This window comes from Buteo buteo, chromosome 6 (genome assembly GCF_964188355.1).
Source record: "Buteo buteo chromosome 6, bButBut1.hap1.1, whole genome shotgun sequence".
In the NCBI taxonomy this organism is placed as follows: Eukaryota; Metazoa; Chordata; class Aves; order Accipitriformes; family Accipitridae; genus Buteo; species Buteo buteo.
Window position 1 is genome coordinate 17,978,975 of NC_134176.1, and position 21,317 is coordinate 18,000,291.

General features: G+C 41.6%; 2 protein-coding genes across 4 annotated transcripts; one reads left to right on the top strand and one right to left on the bottom strand.

The window, feature by feature from the left end:
- The first annotated feature begins 117 nt into the window (after positions 1 to 117).
- On the top strand, positions 118 to 2,068 carry GON7 (GON7 subunit of KEOPS complex). Its single transcript, XM_075029926.1, has 2 exons — positions 118 to 323; positions 437 to 2,068. Exons 1-2 carry the CDS (start codon positions 125 to 127, stop codon positions 568 to 570), a joined length of 333 nt encoding a protein of 110 aa, XP_074886027.1. The 5' UTR covers positions 118 to 124; the 3' UTR covers positions 571 to 2,068.
- Positions 2,069 to 7,802: 5,734 nt separating this feature from the next.
- Positions 7,803 to 11,900, bottom strand: LYSET (lysosomal enzyme trafficking factor). 3 transcript variants are annotated; one of them, XM_075029927.1, is made up of 2 exons: positions 11,641 to 11,900; positions 7,803 to 8,665 (listed from the first exon to the last, which is right to left on the bottom strand). In XM_075029927.1, the coding sequence occupies exons 1-2, from the start codon at positions 11,769 to 11,771 to the stop codon at positions 8,254 to 8,256; spliced, it is 543 nt and encodes a 180-aa protein (XP_074886028.1). In that variant the 5' UTR covers positions 11,772 to 11,900; the 3' UTR covers positions 7,803 to 8,253. The 3 variants fall into 3 exon arrangements, with proteins under 3 accessions (XP_074886028.1, XP_074886029.1, XP_074886030.1); XM_075029928.1 differs by lacking the exon at positions 11,641 to 11,900 and adding an exon at positions 10,764 to 10,936; XM_075029929.1 differs by lacking the exon at positions 11,641 to 11,900 and adding an exon at positions 9,871 to 10,397.
- Positions 11,901 to 21,317: the final 9,417 nt, after the last annotated feature.

The window sequence follows — 21,317 nt, forward strand, 5'->3', positions numbered from 1 at the left end:
CGTGACCGGGGCCGCGCGTCACGGAGAGGAGCGGCGGGCGCGGGCGGAGGGCACGTGACCGCGGGGCGGGGCGCGGCGCGGCGGGCTGCGCGCGCTTCCGGGGGTGGGGTTGGGCGGCGGCGCGATGGAGCTGGTGGCGGAGCTGAGGGACCGCGACGGGCGGACGCGGTCGGTGCGGGTGCCGTGCCCGGTGGAGGAGGGCGAGGGCGGCCAGCTGCGCGGGCTGCGGCGGGGCCTGGCCGAGCTGCAGGAGCGGGTGGCGGAGCTGCTGGCGCCGCTGGTGCAGGAGGAGAGAGAGGCGGCGGGCGGCGGCGGGCCGCGGGGTGAGTAGCGGGGGGACGGCCGGCGGGTGGGCGGCCGGCGGGGGGGCCCCGTCCCCTCCCCTCCATCCCCCCCCGGGGCGCCGCTCATCCGCGCCCCGCTTGAACCCTGGCAGGTGATGTCGAGGACGAGGAGGATGATGAGGACGAGGAGGATGACGAGGAGGATGAAGGCGAAAACAACGTTGACACGAAAGCGAGCGCCGACGACCCCCCTCCGAAGCGGACGAAAGTCGAGCAGCCCCGCTGAGGGCCCTGGGGACTGCGTCGGGGCCTAGAAGGGGGCCCGGCAGCTGCAGCGGCCGTACGTGCCCCGGGCGGGCGGGGGCCCGCCGCTCTCCTGCTCTTCTTGTGAAAGTGGAGCGTCGGTCCCGACGCCATTGGAACGTGGAAGCCTCAGCGAAAGGACGCGCCTTGGTGTTAGCAGCGTGTTGCTTACAGGGTACCGACGTGACGCTGAGAAGAATTTTTAGTAAACTAGTTGCCAAATATAAAACTGTTCTCACAAGTCTTCCGACTGCGATGTTTTTAATGACTTTTTCCAAGTCATAGTATTTATCCATGTGACCTTAAACTTTTAAAGTAAAGTAATAAAATGTGGAAAGAGTTATTTTGTCAGATATGATCTTAAAATGGTACAGGGCAACTTTTATTTGTATGGAGAGAAAGCGATTCAAGACCACCGTAGTAGTCCAGTTTAAAAAACACCTGTAGGACCATGTTCATTCCTGAACAGTCCTACAGGAGTCCTGTACAGTCCTACAATGGAAGGTTATTTTTGCCTGTCATCTGAAAGGTTTATTTTGGTCACCTATCAATCAAGTATTTTCCTGGAAAAGGTCAAAGTAGGTTGAAAGAGTTGGGAATCTTGGTTTCAAAAAATCCTGGTTTTGTGACAGCCTGGAAAGTGACAAGTCAGTGTGACTTTGATAATTAATATTCCACAGTTCAAAAACTGCTGTCTGTCCTAAGCCTGTTTTCCCCAAATGGTTTTTAGTTGGTTTTTTTTTCTCTTGTTTTTTTCCATGCAGCAGTCAGTCTTTATGTACTTTCTTCCATCACTGAGTTTTATCCAGGTTGATTTTTAGGCTCATTTGGTAGCAAAGTCAAATAAAGTGAGCATCACAGCTTAATATTCTGCCTATGCAGAACTCTCAACACTACCTAAAAGTAAGAGAAGAGCAGAGTGATTTTTGGAGATGCTTTCTAAAAACAAACCTTTGGGCAGAAATTAGGGGAAATGCAGTAGGGTTCTACACTGGTTACTGTAGTTTGTTTTAGAGGGGGAGAAAGTACAGATGTTGAAGTAACACCTATGAGTACATGATATATAACAGTTCTTGGCTGTATAAATTGGCATAACCCACCCAATCCCTCCACTGAGGTAGCTTGCCCTTTCTTTTGATGATAACACAGTATGTGGATTGTCATTAAGGTAACAGATGCTTCTTGCAAGGTTGTCAATGCTTCCCATATGTTACTTTAATTCCCAGTTTTTGTTTGGCGCACACTTTGTGAACAGGGATAAAACATTCTTGATAGCCAATCCATAGAGCTTACTGTGGAGCCTGAGAGTCTTCTCTAGCAGAAATTAACTGACTGATTTAATAGTGCAAAACGCCTTTTTTTTTTTTTTTTTTATTTTGATGTGTTCTGCTGGCATAGTTTGCTTATGTATTAGGGCAACTGAGCAGACCTTGAGACTTGTGTGTGGATTACAAAGTATCGGAATAAATGATGAATTCTTAGGAGCACAAAATTGTCGGCATTCATTTGAAATGGGGGGCAGGGGAGTTGGAACAGAGGTCCAGTAAACATATTTTGGACATCTTGATGTACTCTTATTCTAAGAAATTCACAAACCCGTTACTCTCAACAGATATGACAGAGAAGTAACTGAGGAGAAAAGACCAACTGAAGACTAGGGAGCTTTAGTTGCTGAGGACCTAGGGTGAGAGAAAACTACACAAACTAATTCTGATCTCTTGTCAGGCTGCAAAATCTCAAAGTGATAAAATGCTTAAAGTGTTTTAGGGCAGATGATAGATAATTTATTGAAGGAAGTGGCATTGAAGGAAGTGGCTTATCAAAACAGCAAAGGCAGCAGTACAAAAACCCTAGCCTGATAAGTGTATCAGAAGGGCTCCTTCATGTGACCTGTGCTGAAGTGATGATGCCTTTTATGAGCTCTGTTCTGCAGCTTTGGAAGCTTGTAGAGCTACCTCTGAGAGCAGCGTTTTCCTTTTTTTTCTCCCCCGTCCCACCTGTAGTCCTAAACACTCCCAACAATAGTGTGAACTGTGGGATGACTGAAAAGCAACATTTAACATCAGGCATGAATTTGCTGCCTTTATATATAAACTTTGTGTAAGTAGTCCACTGGCACATGATGGGCTGAAAACCTATGGTCTAAATTAACAAACCCTAACTTGCTAGTGTGACAGTAACTTCAGGTAATACTCTAGCAGTGGGGTACTTTTTCTGTCAGCTTGGACGCAGTAACATGCTGCACCTGAGCTCCAGAAGATACCAATTAGCATTGGGTCAAGAACAACCACCACTCAAGTTTTTGCCTGTAAAGAATCATTTCTAGTCCTTATTATGGCCACAAAAACTTTTAAACAATGAAAAGGGTACTGGAGCTTCATGGGGCCTTATGTAATTCTGAACTGTAAGTTTTTTGCTTGTGATGGAAGTGGCCTAACTCAACAGAGAACTTCATTTTTCTGAGAGTTGCTGCAAGGTAACTAGGCAGAGAAAGCTTTAGTGTGATGGGTTTGGTTTTTTCCCTTTCCCCGCTCCATATCTGGTTTAGGACCTACCCTACAGCTGTGTTCTGAACCCCTTTTGGGGAGCCTCTTTCTCCCCTAGAAGGACTGCAGCCTCCGACTTTCTGTACAGTCCTTCTAGCCAAACAACTAGGAAAAGGTACAGGGGACAACAGAGAGAACCAGCTGGTGTTGCTCACTGGTTGTGGTGCCCTTTTTCCAAGCAGCCAAGTCAGCAAAGCACACAGGTATTTCCATGGCTGTGGGAGAGACTCCAAAATTTTCTGAAGACAAAAACTTAAGCTTTATATGTGTGGAGAATATAGCAAAAGTCTGCAATTACTTTTACAAAGCTGTCCTAGAGGATGAAGCTTTATGCATGCTGTAAGTCAACCGTGGCCCCTGCATTTTAGGTAGAATAGATAAGCCTTGATGGAAGAAAGATGGCATAATCTTCATCTCGGAGATATGCTAGTGCTTTTGTACGTTAACCAAACTTCAGGCTGGCACAGAACAAGCCTAGTTCACCACATCTATGCTGTTAGTATAGTCTGTATGTCTTACTAATAGAACTTAGTTTTACTAGCCAGAGGGGGCTAGATGGATTCCTTACCAGTAACGAGGGAGAATGCTGCTATGTTTCTATTGAATTATGAGCTGAAGTAATACTAAAATTAAATTCTTGGTAGTATTTAGATGAGAACCAACTACTTTAGCTGCAGAACAGAATGGCAAAACCGTCAAAGCAAGTCTCCTTCACGTAGACTGGGATTATATGACATACTCTATTGTACTGCTTTGAAATACTGAATTTGCCGGTATGAACAACTTCTGAGGCTAAATTCACAAGGGCATTTAACAGGTTGCAGTGTTCTGTGTTTTAAAAAAAAAGTTTAAAATCACAAGCATGATATTTACTCGGCACTCAGATAGATGGTTCTGAGGGAAAGGGGGCAATCACATTATGCCCAATAATCAGGGCATTGTCTAAAAGTGCAAGACCTTTCCTAGTTCGTAGGAGATTCACTCTCATCATCTTCATTCAAAGGGTTTGAATGCGATTCACCCATTGCAGCCCTTGCATAATTCCTACTCATTCTAGCTTAAAAGTTAATTTATACACAAGCTACTGCAGATACCAGATTCTAAAATACACAGTAATCTGGCAGTTAGGACTCAATAATGTATCACGGGGCTTAATATATGGTAACTAGGTTAACTCCTAGCAGTGTAAACAACGGAGCATGGTTTTGGGCACAGCCACTAAGCCAAAATTTATTGGGCTAGTCATGGGCTTTGAGGACTGAGAGTTGAGCAGAAGTACCTTCTTCTGGCTGTAGCATGTTCTTTCTTTCCAGAAGAAACCTGTAACATAGGGCTAGCTTTAAGGAGAGCTGAGTTAGTTCTTACAAATTAAGTATCTGATAAAGTTATTAAACTGCTTTTGTGCATTAGATCATATGTAGAAAAGGGGGTTCTTATCCAAGACTGGCACATGAAAAGCAGCATATTTTAGAAACTAATAGAATAACAAACTAGAGGGCATCCTTTTAAGAAGACAATGGACCAGGCAAGACAAAATAAGGGGAGTTAATAGGTATCCTGCACAAACTGTAAAGTTTTGTTTTAAGAATAAGTCAATCCTCATGTTTTTAATTAAAAAAGAAATCAAGCTTGCAGTTCTACTTCGCTGCTGGAAGAAACATGTCATAAGGAACACATTTTATTGCAACGTACTTCTGTCCAAGCTTGAAAGGCTGCAGCCTGAAGTTATGCTCTTCATTGGACCTGCTCTACCATGGGAGGCCCTGAAGAACAGGCTCAGCAGCACTTAAAAAAATGCGGAAGACATTTTCCCGAGATCGGAAGGGATTGTCAGGTGAAGGTCAAGCAGCTAATGAAACTGCCCAAGACTGATGCTCAAGCAGTCCAACAAAGCTTTATCTTGTGGCACAAACACAATAAAAAGAAATCCAAGGGAGGTGGCACAGAGATGAATATTAACCCCGTGTTACAGCTACTTACTTTCTTGGCAGAAAATTAAAGCTCTAAATGATTGCTAAGCTGGTAGAAGTTAGCAATCTTCCAAGGACTTCATTACCGCCTCTATTATTACAGCTTCTGCTTTAGGAAGCTCATTCAGATCAGGTCTGAGCTAACTCATTTTAAGTTAAAAGAGTAAAAAATAGCTCTCCCACCCCTAAGTGGAAGTTGTAGCAATTCATCCTTTCTCCCCACTCAGTGAAAAGAATTAAATAGATTTGTATGAACAAGTTCTAGTATAAGTTAGTCTCGCATCTTTTATTAATGCCATTGCTGTAGAAACAGATTTGCACTATTATCTGTCATTTACAATCAAGAACTAATTGAGAAGTACTGTAGTCTTTAAAGAGGCTGTAAAACTTCTTTGAGCTTGATTATCCCAAAAGCTTGTAGTTTACATCAATTTGTGTTACAGGCAGTTATCTTCTGTGACTGAGAATTAGCCTTGACACTATCTACAAATCTTCAGGATAATCAAGCTTAAAGTTATTTCACTACTTTTAAAAGACTACAGTAAAAAAACCAATTTAATCACTGATTTTTATAGTCTTCCCTTTACTTACTCTGTGGGTGAGACTTCACCCGTTGATGCTCCACTGGTGCCAAAAATGCTTGAAGCACCAGTGGAGCTAGCGTTCCTCTACTCATACTCCTATTGTCTAGTATTCCTATGCACTGTTAATAGTTCATACTAATTGTCTCCATTGCTTCTTTCCACCTCAAGCTCAAATCCTTACAGACACAGCATTTGCTTGAATTAGATTGTGTGTCTTTCTGTAGTTGTAAAGCTCGTGCTTGTCGACAGCTTTAATCCAAAACCAGGCTTCTATGGAAAAGTCTACAAACACAAACCTCTGTTCTGTAAGTCACTGCTGCACCCAGCACGTGCTCCACATCCAGACAGCTTGGCTTATCACATCAGGCACACTGATGAATTTGCTAAAGGCCACATGCTTGCACAACAGAAACTTAGGCAGTTCTCCCTATCATTTTCTATTTTTGATGCTTCCTCTTATGTTGTGGTTCTTTAAATAACTTCATCTAGACACAACATAACTGCTCAGTTTAAAAACTAGAGTATCAAGTTAAAAACATAGCCCAGCCAGAGGTATCCCCCTATTACACAAAGGTATAGAAATGACAAAGGGATTCAGTTTCACCCAGCCAGCCCCAAAACTTCAGGCTACAGACAAGTAATTAGGGCACAAAGCATAAAACGACAAGAAAAAAGATCAGCCAAATGTATGCACTGAGGGAAGAAGCACAGGAGAGTAAGCTACAGCAGCTGACTGCCAGCATTGCTATCTAGCAACATACACACACACAAAAAAAAAAAGCCATTGATATGTAGCTGCATTAACAGACTTCTATTTATAAACATTGAAAAGTTTTTATTTTATAGATAAATAGGATGGTGATTTTTAAAGTTAGGAAACAATACAACTTAAAAGCTCTGACTCCCAGAGACACCACAAGTCAGAGTTTATTCTTACTCCAGCATATTAAGATGGCAGCTTCCTCCTTTCTATATTGCACTTAGAACTTAAAACCTTTTGTAAAGGCTACATTGTTTTCAGGTCCTTGCACCCATACTGGCACTTGAAACCAGTGTCTCAAAATATCTCCAAATGCAAACAGAAAGTTTAAGGTGTTCTAACTGCCATGCTTAAATATAGCAACACTGAAAATAGTGTTCTCTTTCCAAAGTAAGAGAAAGCTGATATTCTCCAGGATTCCCTTAAAGTAGTGAGAAATGGATTTGCATTTGTGATGATTAGGTACTGACAATCACATACAATTGCAATTATAATCGAGGAGTTTAGTTCATAATTGTTTTGGGCCTACTGCTTTTGAAGGGTGTATTTTGCACTGTTTTCACATTTGGAAGGTTACTTCTTCCATCATGGCTGGCTCAAAAACTTAGTTATTCTAAGAAGAAACAAAGAAGGACAACAAGAAAGAAAAGACTTGATATTATTCAAAATACACAATCCAGTAGTTAGAATTAAATGCTATGCCAAAATAGCACTGAAAAATAGAGGTTTAAACTATGGTAAGAAATCTCAGTGGAATTTCAGTATGACTGAAGATATTTGCATTCATTGCAAGAATGAGAAGAAGGTATCCTACTTCTTCAAATTTCTGGAAGAAACAAGGTTATTTGTCTTACAACCTGTTTGTAGCATCCCCCCAACCTAATACCAGTTAACTTTCCCAAATTCAAAGTTTTCCCTAATGCATCAGTGCTCCCAGAACACAGTTTTGCATCACGTCCAGAGTGACATTAGAATGGTAGTAAATTCCAGTCACTTGTAATTTTATCAAAGGAGATTTCTATAGATAGGAGAAGGAAACACAAATGAAGTTTTGTGCAGAGTATGGGCCAGTGCCAGCATAAGCTGCTTTTGACATTGTAGGAAAAGAATTTAAAGCACCAACCTCCAGGCCTATGCCACTCCTCACTGCCTACCTACTACAACATGGTACTGTTGTGGTCACTGAAAAAAAATATGCTACCACAGGAAAAAAAAAAGTACCTTTTTCCCTTTAAAGGTTTGCAGAAACTTTATTCTTTGCTTCCTGTATTTGTATCTAAACTTATTTTTAAAAAATTCATTAAAAACCAGCACTGATGTAGATACCAATTACTTTAAAAAAAAAAAGCAAAGAATTGTGTTAAGTGCAACTTTTATAATCATGTTCTGAATTTTTTTTCCTTTTACATTTACCACAGAAGAAGTATCTTTTCATTGATTTTACTCCAAGGGAAAACATAGGAAATCACTTTTTTGCACAGAGGAGTAAAGTCATGGACCAGAAACTTATTTCCCCACAGGACGTTTCAGATGGAGTGTTGCAATTTTGCATCATTAAGGCAAAATGAGGAATACTTCCATCAAGTGTCACGTAGGGCTCTCCCACTCCGGCCATTCTGATAGACCCATATTTAAAAACCTTTGTAGTTACTTTTTTTTTTTTTTAAATAGAAAACAGTCACTCTTTTCATTGCTTAACAGTTTGAAAGAAAAGGCTTTTTCCAGCCTTCACTCAGAACTTCAGTCTTGTGATTAAATCAGGCATATGCAATTGCTTCAAAACAGCTACAGAAAGTAGAAATTGAGCTAAGTGTCAATCAGTTGTAATCTACTGATCTGATTTGAGGCCTTCACAAATGTTTGATGACGATTGCAAATAACAGCCAAGCAGATAGGAATGATGCAATACCCAACAGTTTTGGGGTCAGCTCTTGTACAGGAATAGAGGAACAAGAACATCTGTAAATATGGTATTAAAAATATTATAGTCCACAGCCAAAAAGGCAAGGATAGCAGTCGTACTTTTAAGGAGTGCGTCCATGTGGTTCCTTCCTGTGGTTCCTTGGGGTGTTGCTGAATGTGCTCCAGTGCTAGTTTGTTGTAAGTCTCATTGATTTCAAAGACGTAATAAAAAGCTGCAGCACTTGCTAACAAGTACAACCCCACACCAATCCATCCCATCCTCTGGCGGAAGTTCATCATTCTCCATGCTCTGCACCTGGAACAAAAGGCGACATTCAGTACAGCTTGGAGAAAGAGAGGACACAGATGAAGCTTGGTTTTCATGAGTTAACTTTTTATAAGTTTTCATTATACATTAGTAAAGCAGCACACACATCCATTTCTGAAGACCTGAGTGCTCTCTACAGCAGAGAAAATCATACTACTATGCTAGCAATAGGTTAATGGTAATTACATACAATGCTCCATCGATGGGTCTGGCTAGTTTAGGGCCTGCTAGCTATCAAGTTATACCTGGCTAAAGTCAAGTGCTGAGTGAACAAAATAGAAGTCATGAATTGGATAAGTTACTTACCCCATCTGCCCTCAGATTCTCTAGCCACAGGGTGGGGATAATACAAGGCTTTCTATAAATACAGAAAGTTTGTAAAGTTCTTTGATGTCTGCAAAACAAACACGCTGCTAGCCAGCCAGTAACAGGAGCATCACTGCTTCTTTGCAGTGTAACAACATCCAGTTTTACTAAGCTCTGGCTGAGTGCCTATCTATGAACCGTAGAAAAGGATGTTTTCAATTTGAACATTAGAAGATCTATACTAAACATATGTATTTGTACCCATTTGCACACATGAAGATACTATAAGCATGTTATTTGCACCTAACTTTATTTCTGCTCTGCCTATGTGATCAGTTGCATATGCCTTCTGGAGTAAGGGAGTTGAACATCTGTACTAGTAACTGACTTGGTGCAGAACAAACCAGACACTAGACAACTGGCACTTTACATAAGAAGCACAACTTAGTAAAAGCACCACAGCCACTGCTGGGCTTGATTTTAGCTGCTTTAAGATCTCTGGCTGGCTGGCTGCGACTAGGTGAATTGAAACACTCTTCAAACCAGTCACAAACACTCTAGGTGAAGTACTGCCACTGGTACCAAGAAGTCGTCACCACCTTCCCCCAAAATAGCCCTTGGGCAAGGCAGGGAGAACCACCGCTTCACTGCAGCTGGTTAGAGTACTGACAAATACACTTTTTCAGACTGTTAGGGTTTTTACCTTTCCTACCTTTTTAAAGAGAGGAGTAAAATCAATTTATGCAGTACTGTTTTAAGAAAATATATCAGGCATACAAATACTAGGCAGAAATGCTTATTTAAGATTTATGCATACAGAACAATAATTATTAATGCAAGTATGAGAGAGTTTAGCATAACTGATAAAAAAAAAAAAATCACTACACCTTTCTAAATCCCCCTTCCTGAGGCCAGACTAATCTGTCTGGTTATCAGTCTTTCAAGACTTCCTCGTTTTCCATATCTGAAGGATATCTTCAATCCTGACCTAACAGAATTTGATCAGGGTAGCCTGGAGAAGTTGTTCTGGCTCTCACACTGCTGCATTTATGGTAGCTAAAAGAGTCAAACATATGGTGACAGTAAATACCTGAGAGTGCCATTACTTACGTCTGTGACAGCTATTTGTTGTTTACCTTATCCTTCTATAAAACTTAACAGCAGGTTTCCCTTTAACGCACCAAGGTAATACTTTTAGTAGGATAATTGAAAAATTTGTGTAAGAGGCTGTTAATTCACTGGGCAAAAACTTAAATTCCAGAATCCATCTTTACCCAATGGCTAAGTCACTGTCCATTTTTTCCAGTAGTTAGGCATTTCAGAGATGACTAACAGGTAGTCGCCATCAGAGAAAATAAATCTTCAAAAGGAATGCACATTTTGAGAGCACAAACACTATTAAAATCACAGTAGACCGAAGAAGGTAAACATCAATTGTTTTTTCCTCCTGCCCTTGCTAAGCAGCAGTAGCCAGAAGAGGAGCCTTAGCTCTGGGCTACACCGAAAGAGGCAGAAATGACGCTTAAGAGTTTTCTCAGTCTTATTTTCCGTTTCGAGACACTAATGGTACTCGCAGCTTTCGAAGACACCCGCGACGGATATCGGAGTCGCTCGCCCCCACGCCGCGGGCGCTCCGAGGCTCTCCTCCCACAACAGGCCGCGCAAACCGGCGGCCAGCGAGGCCGGCAGCCCTCAGCCCCTCCGCGAGCGCTGGACCCGCGCTCCGGGCGAGAAGCGCTCCGCCGCAACGGCTCCTTCACCGACGCCGGCAGCCCCTTACCTTCCTCCAACGGAGAAGGAGGGAGCGGGAGGGCGACGGCAGGCGGCCCGCTCCCCTCAGCCCGCGCCGCCGCGCCGGGAGGCGAAGGGGCCCGCCGGCCCGCCGCACCGCTGCCGGCCCGCTGCCATCGCCGCCCGGCCACCGCTCCGGAACCGCGGCACTTCCGGCATGGGGAGAACCACTTCCGGTGCGCGCCCGTCTGCATCCGAGCCGAGGCGGGGCGGGGCGGGGCCGGGCCGCGCCTACCCGGGCGGGGCGGGTTGGCCGGCGGCCATCTTGGCTCGGGCCCGCGCCTCGCTGTGGTGTGGTTGGCCTCGCCCAAAATGGCGGGCGACGCCCATGGCGGCGGCCTCGTATCGCTGCTCGTCTCCCATATTCACTCTTCGGTTACGGCCCCGAGCCGCCGTCTTTTCAGCGCTAGTGCTGCTTCATGTGGTGGCGGTGGAGAGGCCAGGCGTGGGCAGCCCCGCAGCAGCGCGCGCAGAGCGCCGGCCTCAAGCATGCTGGGGTGAACGGGCCCGTGCCCCGTGGCCTGGCACAGCACTCAGCTTTTCCCGCGCTGCCCGTTAGAGCGTGTTTGTTTTAATTGCGCAGGCACTGGAGGAGAGCAGAAACTCAAATTGTTGTGTTTTGACAGTTGGCGGCGTTACCCAGGTGCGATGTGTTGAGAGAAATACCAGTGGAGACTATTAGGTTGTGGAACAGTCTCCAACAACTGACATATATGTACTTAAAAAACAGTATGTGTTTATACATAAATACATATTACTAGCATATTTCTATTGAATTAAATTATCAGGAAATATGGTACTGGGAAAAAGCCTTCAATGACGCTGAAAGATCATCTAAATTGACGAAAAAAATATGATTTACTCACGTGCAGTTAACTGATGTGCACCACAATGATGTTTGGACAGTTTGCTTGTGCAGAGGGTGTTCCAACACTTGCCTGAATTCAGTAACTGTTAAGCGCATACTTCCTGAGCTAGTTAAAATCAGTAACTGCATAGCATTATATGTAAAATGAAAACTTACTACTAATTTGTTGTATCCCAGAGTAATGGGAAAACTACCGTTTTCTCATACTGCTGCTGGGAGCTGTTTTAACTTCTTTCTTAACTGCTTCACAAATTGAATCAACTATGAGTGAAATGGATTTCAAATCCATTTGATTTGTCAAAACCTTGACTATTATTCTCTGTTAGTGTTGGGAATCGCTGACTCATTGGCAGTCAGCACTGAATTCTGTGACTGAAGTTACAGAGAAGCAGTAGTGGCCACAATTCACACACATCCAGCTACAGTTAAAAAGAAGGCTAAAAGACAATTTAAAAAGAGATGTCAAATCAGAAATGAAAGATGTTAAAGACATTTTTTGTTTGGGTGTAAATAAATACATACACGTGGGATTTTCTGCCATTTTTCTTGTGGGATGTAGTGGGTGCTTGTAAGGCAGTATATAAAAGCTGCTGCAAAATTGAATTTATGATTGCTTATCCTGCTACATTTGGTGTTTCAATGAAAAATGTTAGAAACTAGATTTTGGATTATATTCAGGACAACTGATAACTAAATGCACGGTGCTGCAGGTGCCATTGGAGAAAAACAACACTGTTGAGAGTCCACAAAAGTCAAAAATAAGTTCCCTGGCACAGTGCAACTTCACCTTAAGCCATGCTGCCTTTTTTTTTTTGCCTTTTTTTTTTTTTTTTTTTTTTTTTTTTTTTTTTTTTTGATGCTCATTCAACTAAAGGCTGAAAGAAATATATCTCCTTGGCCACTGCGAGGACACTAGATGGTGCTCCACACCACAGGCAAAGTCAACCTTTCACTGACCAGGTGAAAGCTCGACTTCCAGTTCAGAAGTTTTGCACTTGACTTCAGTTGAATGAGGATTTTATCACTTTTCATGAAGTTTAAATAAACTATTACTGTAGTTCTGGTGAAAGATGTAGGTATGAATAACTACATACAGCTAATTATCCCTGGGACACTGCTCTCGACTAAATGCCATTCTTTCCCTGCTTACAGGTGGTGAGGTCCCAGTTGATCTAGATGTGAATATAGCTCCTGTATAGCTGACAAACCTTCTACTCAAGTAGGGCTTTATTGCATTTTCTTATGTTGGGGTTAGAGGTAATGATGGGAAATAGAATTGCTACCACATAGAATTTACTTCCTTTAAAATACCAACCTAGATGTCAAAGAGAAGGGTTTCAGTCAGAATTAATATGTGACTGTGAATATATGGCTTGGCAGTGGATACATGTGCCAAGTGTAAGGCCCACAGTTGCACTTAAGATTCTGAAGAAAAAGGTGTGAAATATGGAGCTTATTCCTACTTAACAAGTCTGTCCTCGGAAGGGTTGGAATTGGAAAGGGAGGATGGTTTAGGATTTAACATGCTTGGTTTATGGGTCTTTTCTTCTATGTTAACCATAGGCCTGAAATTATGGTTATGAAGAGAAAGATCTAAAAAAATTTGTGGAGCTGTAGCAAACACAAGCTGCCTTTGAAAGCTAAGGCATAACACCAGAGTGATTTGTAGTATCTTTGGGCTAGATCTCAATTTACACAAATTAAGTGCTGTGCTTAACCTTTGGCATAGTATAGGAAGGGCCACAGCAAATAGTTAAGCTGAGGGTTTATTTGGGTTTTTTTAGCAGCAGCCTTTGGGGGGGGGGGGGGGAAATAATACCAAAATTAGTGGAACAAGAAGTGACTGTTCTCAGCTTTAGAGGGGTTTCAAGCTAAATTCCAATCATCAGGGCCAGTAAAAATTAGGGGGAAAAACTCACTCTCCATATTGAAATGGGGACATAAACGTGGTGAGACTCAAAAGGGTAGTATTCAGGTTGCAAACAGGAGGAGAAAAATAGAGGGCTGTTGAATCAAAAGGAATTAATGTTTAATGTTCAGGCCTAGAATTAGAGAATTAATCACGGGATTTTGTAGTGTTAAAAAAAAAAAAAAGTGTTTCACTTAGTTTCCACATGTGAGTTATTGTTGGGATTGTGCAACTAAGTATAGAAATACTGGGTTTATTTTGAAGGTAATATGGAAAACCATCAGGAGCAGTGAGGGCTGGCTGCTCGATAAAGGGCAGGAGCCCAGGCATGGTAACACAGCTGATAGGACAGAGCCTCACTACTAGAACCCAGTCCCACAGTACCTGTGCAAAGCAAGCAGGGCACACCAGATTCAGCTAAGAGTCCGGATCATCAGGTAAGCAATGAGGCAGGTCCAAGGTCAAGCTGGGAAGGCAGCCCACAGGTTAGGGTCCAGTCCAATGAGGATAACAGGGGTCAAACATAACTTAGTGATTGCCTGGCAGGTCCATACCGATACAAAAAAGACTGAGGTCAAGCTAGGAAGTCAGTTTTTAAGTCCAGATCCAGATGAACATGGCTGGATACAGTCATGGCTGAGCTGGAAACACACACTCGTACAGCATAGCTCAGGTATGGACTGAAGGCCCAGGGCTCAGCTTAAATGGGGCTCCTGAGCTGATGGGTGGGGACAGGTGGGGCTTGTTGGGCCTGCTAAGGCCTATTAGTGCACTCAGGGTCCTGACAAAGTACATAGGACAAGTGAGGGCTGACAACAGGAAACAGAAGGGTTAGTTGTAATCTTTGCATCAAACAAGTTTTCACAACTTAGTATTAAATGAAGGTCTTCACTAGGCTTAGATTTTGGCCAAAATAAAAAAGCAAAGGCAGAAGACCTGAGATAATTACTAAACCAAAACTAGTTGGGCTTCCAAATGGAAGGCAGAAGCTGTAGGACAGAATGCACCATGTATTCTTCAGGTGGATAAAGATTTAACATAGTTGTAGGTAGGTTCTCATTATTGACAAGTAACCAAGAAATGAGAATCTAATTACAGAAGCATTTCTCTCAAGAAGGCATCTGCCTTCCAGTTTGTAGGACACTGATTTTTGATTCAAGAGCACCACGTTCCTGGATTTTTTCCTTCTTAACCTGAACTCTAAGCCAAACTCTTGGCTAGAGATCTGGGATCCCTATGGAGTCCGTATGTGTTGAGATTCCAAGGAGAAAACTGGCATAAAGGAGAACAGGATATGAGCCCATGTGCTGGTCCTATGAAGATCATACCTAACATTAAGCCAAGAGGGCTAGACTAGTTTTAGGGTAAGGCTAAACTTCTGAGGAGCGAGGGATGAAGCACATAGCTCCTTGAAAACGTTCACTTGCTAGCTTGAGGAGGACAACTGATAGAAAGGAAGACTTTTTTCATGCCCTGATAGCCTCCCATCTCTTGTACTCAGGAGGTAGGGCACAGAAGTGCAAACTGAAGAATGACTGCTTTGACTGGAGAAAGAAAACACATGTGGAAATCCAAGCCTCATGTGGCATCTGCTCTCAGCTCCAGATGGGTAAACTCTCCTATGTGTTGCAAGAGGAGTTAGTACTGTGTTTATAAAGAAATACAGAAGGGAAAGGTTTTTCAGTAAATCTTAAGTAGCATGCCTGAAAAACTGAGGAGGCATACTGAGAAAAGAGAATGCCTTTAGTTTTTTTTAGTTAGAGCAGTGTTTATAGTGCTTATGTGAATTTTTATCAGTGAGTGAATGAATGCCCAGTGTTTTTGCAGCTTGTAGCAGTTTTGTTTATTACATGTAGTTGCAGTAAACTTCATAGTATCCTATTGTGGTGTAATAACTTGTTTTGATCAGTTTCTTATAATTTGCTGAGTCAGAAACATTAGTTTCCCTCAGCTTCAATTTCATGTGCTTTATTTCATATTTTATGAATCCTTATTTTGTATTTTATAACTTTCGTTTCTTATGAAAGTAAGGTTGCAGTCTTCTGATTCCCTTTTTTTCTTGGGTGGTTATTTCGCCTTTACTGTTGTCTTTATTTTAATTTCTCTGTTGGAAATATCTGTTTTCTTATGGGGGGTAGCACATTCAGTATTTTGGGAGCATGTAAGATGCTTTTCTATATATTGGCATTTTTATATTTGATTTCTTCTCATTTGAATTGAAATATTATGTTTACTTGTTTTGGCTACATTGACCACATGAAGCAGAGGTATTCAGTGAGCTGTGTGTAATCCATGGTGATCTTTTCCTCCTTTGACTTGCTTCTTGTACATTGAAATGTTGGGACCTTAAATTACCTTGATCTTTAATTCTCTGTTCCTGAAATTCTGCTCTAGCCTTTGTTTCTCAGCAGCAGCCACATCTGAGTTAAGCTTCAGGCAATCATGTTATCCAGGTTCTCTGAATAGCAGCCATACTTTGTTCTTGGTTCTAGAAATATTTACCATCTTTCCAACAAACTTTTTGATATTTACAAATGGAATAGCTATTTCATTCTTCCAAACATCCACAGTAACTATCTGCCAAAGGTAGAATTACACACTATTACCCTTTGTCAGAGTGCATCTAAAGAACTGAGTCTTTTATGAAGAAGAGCCTTGGTATTTTAGACTGAACTTTTAGACGTTATTACAGTGATGCTCCTTGTTCATTAGTTACTGCTGAATATAAGCTTCATGTCTATATTGCCTGCAGTCAAAATAATGCTGGCAGGAAAGAGATAAAATCTTTGCTTTTACCTTCTGTTTTCAGCCAATTACAAAGTGGTTTTGAAGTTTAGCAAGAACTGACAAAAAATACTAAAAGAATACCAGCAAAGATGATTGGGGACTGAATATTTCTCTTCGAGCCATTTATTTAAACAGAGGAGAAATATAATTTATGCAGAAGCAATGCAGGTATTGATCTCTCAGCTCCAGCAATGTGATCCAGCATTGCACTGATCTAGAAGGAAAGAGCTATCCTGCAGAATTTTGGTCAAACCATTTTTCAGTTACAAACTGCATTTCAACAAAAGCGTTATTCATTACAGTTTGTTGATTTTAACTAAATCTCCACAAATAATACATAACAAAAAATCACTTCCAAAGCTGCCATTAAACTTCTGAGAAATCTGCTTTTCCATGCTTTCAGCTAAAGTCTGCTCATACTGCCAGAAAGGAACAGTTATTGAATTTCCATGCCGAGTTTGCTGCTGCCAACACGTTTGTTCACGTAAACAAGTTAACTGAAAAGTCACCCGTGTTAAAAAGAAAAACAGATTCATAACCAGGGGTCTGCAGGCTGAAAATGCTGGCTTCAGTCAGCTGTCCTAAAAGAGTTACTTTTCAACCATCAACAGAAAAAAAAAATAGTAAAAAAAAAATAAAAAAATTCCTCTCTGAAGGTCACTCATTAGAGATACACACTGTCCCTCCTTCTTCCTTCCATATGCATATTCTAAGAGAAACATCTGACCACCTGAGGGAATGACAGCTCTGTCATCATGAGAGGTGGTTGTGATGACACTCTTGCTTTTTTTTTTAAATTTCCACAAATTATCTTTCCTTCTGTGGTGCCTTTGTGAAGCAAGTCAGTAATACCATAGAATGACTTTAAAGATATTTAGCTATTGTCTCTTCTGGGATTCCTAGTTCCCAGGCTGTGCCTATCTTGCTTAGACTGTGAACTGTGTGAAGCAGGGAATATCTATATTTAGACTTTCCTGAAGCATAACTTTCTTTTACTAAACAAACACTGAAAGAACATAGTTCAGATTAGGCCTTTTCCCACATTCAAAAGATTCCAGCTTTTTTACATAGATCAAGATGGAAGTTTGGAGGTGGTAGGGAGGATATTGTTTGAGATTTGCTGAATCTAAGCTTTCATTAAAAAAAAAAAAAGCGTTTGTGTATGTGTGTGTATGTCTTCTTTTAGGAACCTCTTCCCTGCGTCCTATAAGAGCTTAGGAATTCGCACATAGTTACCAACTTCTAAAATGTACTGCAAGAGGCATATGTGTAAGACATCCATCCATATAATGTGAGGGTTGATAGGTTCTTAGTCACAGAAATATTTGCATACCTTACAAAAAAAACAGAACTCCCACTTTCCTACAGAAGTATCAGTATCTTCCTTTTTTTATCACTTAAATTAATTCTGTTCTTAAAAGCTTTATTATTTCTCATTATCTAGAATACTTCAATCACCTAGTATTTAGCCACTTCATAACATTTTATTACTTGAAGATATTGCACACTGGTTTGTTTCTCAACCATAACCTGTAGTTTTATTTTCAGAACTGTTCTACATATTTTTTTGCTTATTCTTGAACTCCACAATTTAGGTTTTGCATGTAAATTATGGAAAGGATTGTGTTGGGCACTTGTGAGTGACTACTGGTGCCTCAAAATGTCACACAGACCATTTATTGATGGTATTTATTTAGTCTAGCCAACACTGATAGCTTATGCTCTTCTAGTAATAAACTCCACGTTTCAGTTGCCTGTTGAGCTGCCTGCCTGATACAGCAGGTATCCCTTACAATTCTCCCATTTTTTGATCTCTTCAGTATTCCTTCATAGCCCCTACAGAAAGAAAATCTAAACCTGGATGAATAACACACTTGTCTGAGGCAATGGAAAAGTCACTGTCAGAGGTAGGCTGAATGAAAAAAGTACCTGATGGTTAATCCTAGCATCAGACCTGGAGAGCACCTCTTACTCATTCAAGTACGTGCTGAGAGCTGTCAGTTCAACCAAAAGTCCAGCATCTGGGGTGGCCTTTCATATAAATTTCATCAACTGGAAGTAAATCTTCATCCTCTTCAGTGTGGAGGGCTCCTGTTGTTACGGATTTTAATGGAAGATAAAAGCCAGTTCACTGTAGTTGTGAAGCTTTTAAGTACTCACCTAGCGCTTTACCTGAATTTTACTTTTTCTGAAGCCCATGCTAGAGGCCTGTACCAGAAATCAGCAGAGAGACCCAGAATGACTCAGGCATTTGAACAGAGATGTTAACAGCAGTTGATGGTTACTCTCAAAGGGAGAATGTCATTAATGTATTAGTAAGTCTTTGCATTTCATTTAGCAAAAGCACATTAAGCAGTATTTGCAAATCTTTAAAGGTATTACATGTTTGTTCCTTACTGTGCAGAGTTTGTAAGCTGGTGCTCTTATCATACCAATATGAAATTAAATTTCAGGCAGTAATGCTTACATCATGCTCTGTCATAAAGTTCCAGGCAAATATCTAAATGTCTCCATCTTAGCACACTTACTGCCACATCTGTTGGCATTCTTACAGAGGCAGTATGGCTGCTTTTCCACACGAACGTATGCTCTGTTTGCCTTTCACCAACAGAATGTAAACATAATCATGACAGTATGAAGGTACTTATAAGGTAAAGAAATATGCTGGTTTGAGACTGTAACAAGTTTAAGTGCATCCAAACCAACACCTTCTCCACATGAAAAAGTATCAAGCCTCAATTAATGTGTCACTGAATATATGTTTCTACAGTGCTTTGTGTAATAGGACGTAGAGTACCTCCCTTGCAAAATGATGCCTCTACGTTGTGCAGAGCTTGTTTGCAATATGTTTATAGTGATCTGGGTAACTGTCACTAGGTGAAGTGTTTCATCAGCAAATTCAGTGCATTAATGACGTTGTCGCAATGGATTGTGATACAAATTAAAATCTATTGTAATTTGGGTGTTGAAGCAGAGGTTACAATTTCAAGTTTTTTCATCTGTTCTGTCCCTTACCTTTTTTTCACTAGCCAGACAGTATAATTCTCAGGTTGCACATTTTCAGAGTGCTACTGATAAGTGCTCTGGCAAAACAGCCTCCCAAGCAGTGGAAAATCTTTAGCTTGATAACCACTGTAGAGGTGGAGGATGAAAGTAAAATCAGGAAGCCTGATATTTTTCTGGAGTGGCTTCACACAGTGAAAATGCTTAGAGACATGATCAGCCAGCACTGGCCTGGTGGGTGAGAACAGCCATGCTAACCTGGGAGAATCAGAAGGGACAGCAGAACAGCAGATCTAAGGTGTAGATGCCACTTCTCTGGAAATCTGCACAAACGTGACCCCCAAAGTACCAATGTTAGCCAGCAACATGAAAGTTTTGTCACTGTAGAAAAGTCCATGACACCTGGAAGCTCTCATTTCCCCAGCTGTGTGGAGAAAAATGGCGTGATGGTAAACCAGTCCTTTGGGGCTATCGTCACTGATAGCAAGTGGAGAACAAAACAAGAATTCAGCTTTGAATTCTCTCAAAATTGAGTAGGTGAGATCCTTTAACAAGACCCACATGCCTATTATATCTCATTCTCCCCCACCCTGATCCAGGCCTCATCATCTTCAGAAAAGGTCCTACAAATTGTGGTTAATCCCTCTGGCAGCTTCTTGCTTTATTGCAGAGTAGCCAAAATTTCACCTGAAACCACTATCAATTTTACCCCCGAGATATCTGGGCTAACTTCTACTTCTCTGGCTTATGAAACCACTTTCTAGAGAGAACTCTTTAGTCCAAGTAGCTGTAAAATGACTCCAGCATATGTGTTTGTGAGATTTAAGAAATGGTGGAGGTATGATAACAAGGATGGAGGTTTCTGAGGAAAATTTACTGTGCGTTAGAAATGTTGCTGTGCTTTGCACTTTGTGTGTGAAAATAAGGGAAAGCATTTTAGTGAAGGTTGGGGAACAGAGCCAGGAAAGACTTTCAAGTTATTTTGACTTTTTTGACAGACAAGATGCCTGCCTGTACTAAAATTTCCTGTTCATCAGGGATCCAGGGTTGCAGGGCAGGATTGTGGTGCAGGAAGCTATGTTACCCGGTGAACAACAATAATTTAAATAAGCCCCATGACATAAAAGGCATATGCATTTATGAATTTATATTATTAGAATTACCATGCTATTAGGGAGATTTGTGCCCAACTGAATTTATTTTCAGGAGTGCAGCTTTCAAGCAATACAAACCCATTATTGATCTGACAATACCAAAAGACAGTACAAGGCAGGCTTTAGGTAGAACATTGAATGTGAACACAAAGCAGCTGTGTTCTTTGGAGAGCTTGTCTGCCTTGGCACCATGTCTGGTACCCTCTGCCACAAGGCCTCTTTGCCTAGTGGTTAAAACACTTTTATGACAGCTCCTTGGCACATCCTGAGACCTCCTCTGTCTAAATGGTGGCATGAGTGCTTTCCTCTGTTTTAGGGTGTTTCTCTCCCTCTCTGTTTTCTCCTGTCAGGCCTCCATGTTGAACAAGAATCCCACTTTATAAGCTTGGTGCAAATGGTGCAGAAATAACCACTACACAAAGTGGTGAGGGTTAAAGAAGGGCATTCTTCTAACCTGCCCCCCATCTGATTTGTTTAGATTGTTTCCCCAAATCAGTACATAAATAAAAGAGGGAGTGGGTATTTGTTGCACAATTTCAAAAAAATTACATAGAAGGATAGACCTCTTTAAGACATTGAACTCCTATGTGTGTTGGCACAGTTGGCAGTCAGGTAATGGAAATTGTGTCCTGATGGAGGGAAAAGGTGCAACGTGAGTTCACTCCTTATCAATCAATGGGAATCTTCATAAGCACGGGTTATTACAAACTTTCTATCCATGCAAAAAGCTTCCTTCAGAGGTCGCACCAGAAAACTGAGGCACAAGGCAAGCAGGCTTCATCAGTTCAGCTGCTAACAGTCCTTTTTCTCCCCCTTTTTTTT

Bases quoted from the DNA above. Each gene is read 5' to 3' on its own strand.
- GON7 (XM_075029926.1), top strand. From the start codon at position 125: ATGGAGCTGGTGGCGGAGCTGAGGGACCGCGACGGGCGGACGCGGTCG. The intron at 324-436 runs GTGAGTAGCGGG...GAACCCTGGCAG, and splicing joins GGGCGGCGGCGGGCCGCGGG to GTGATGTCGAGGACGAGGAG.
- LYSET (XM_075029927.1), bottom strand. From the start codon at position 11,771: ATGCAGTTACTGATTTTAACTAGCTCAGGAAGTATGCGCTTAACAGTT. The intron at 8,666-11,640 runs GTGAGTAAATCA...CTTTTGTTCCAG, and splicing joins TGCACATCAGTTAACTGCAC to GTGCAGAGCATGGAGAATGA.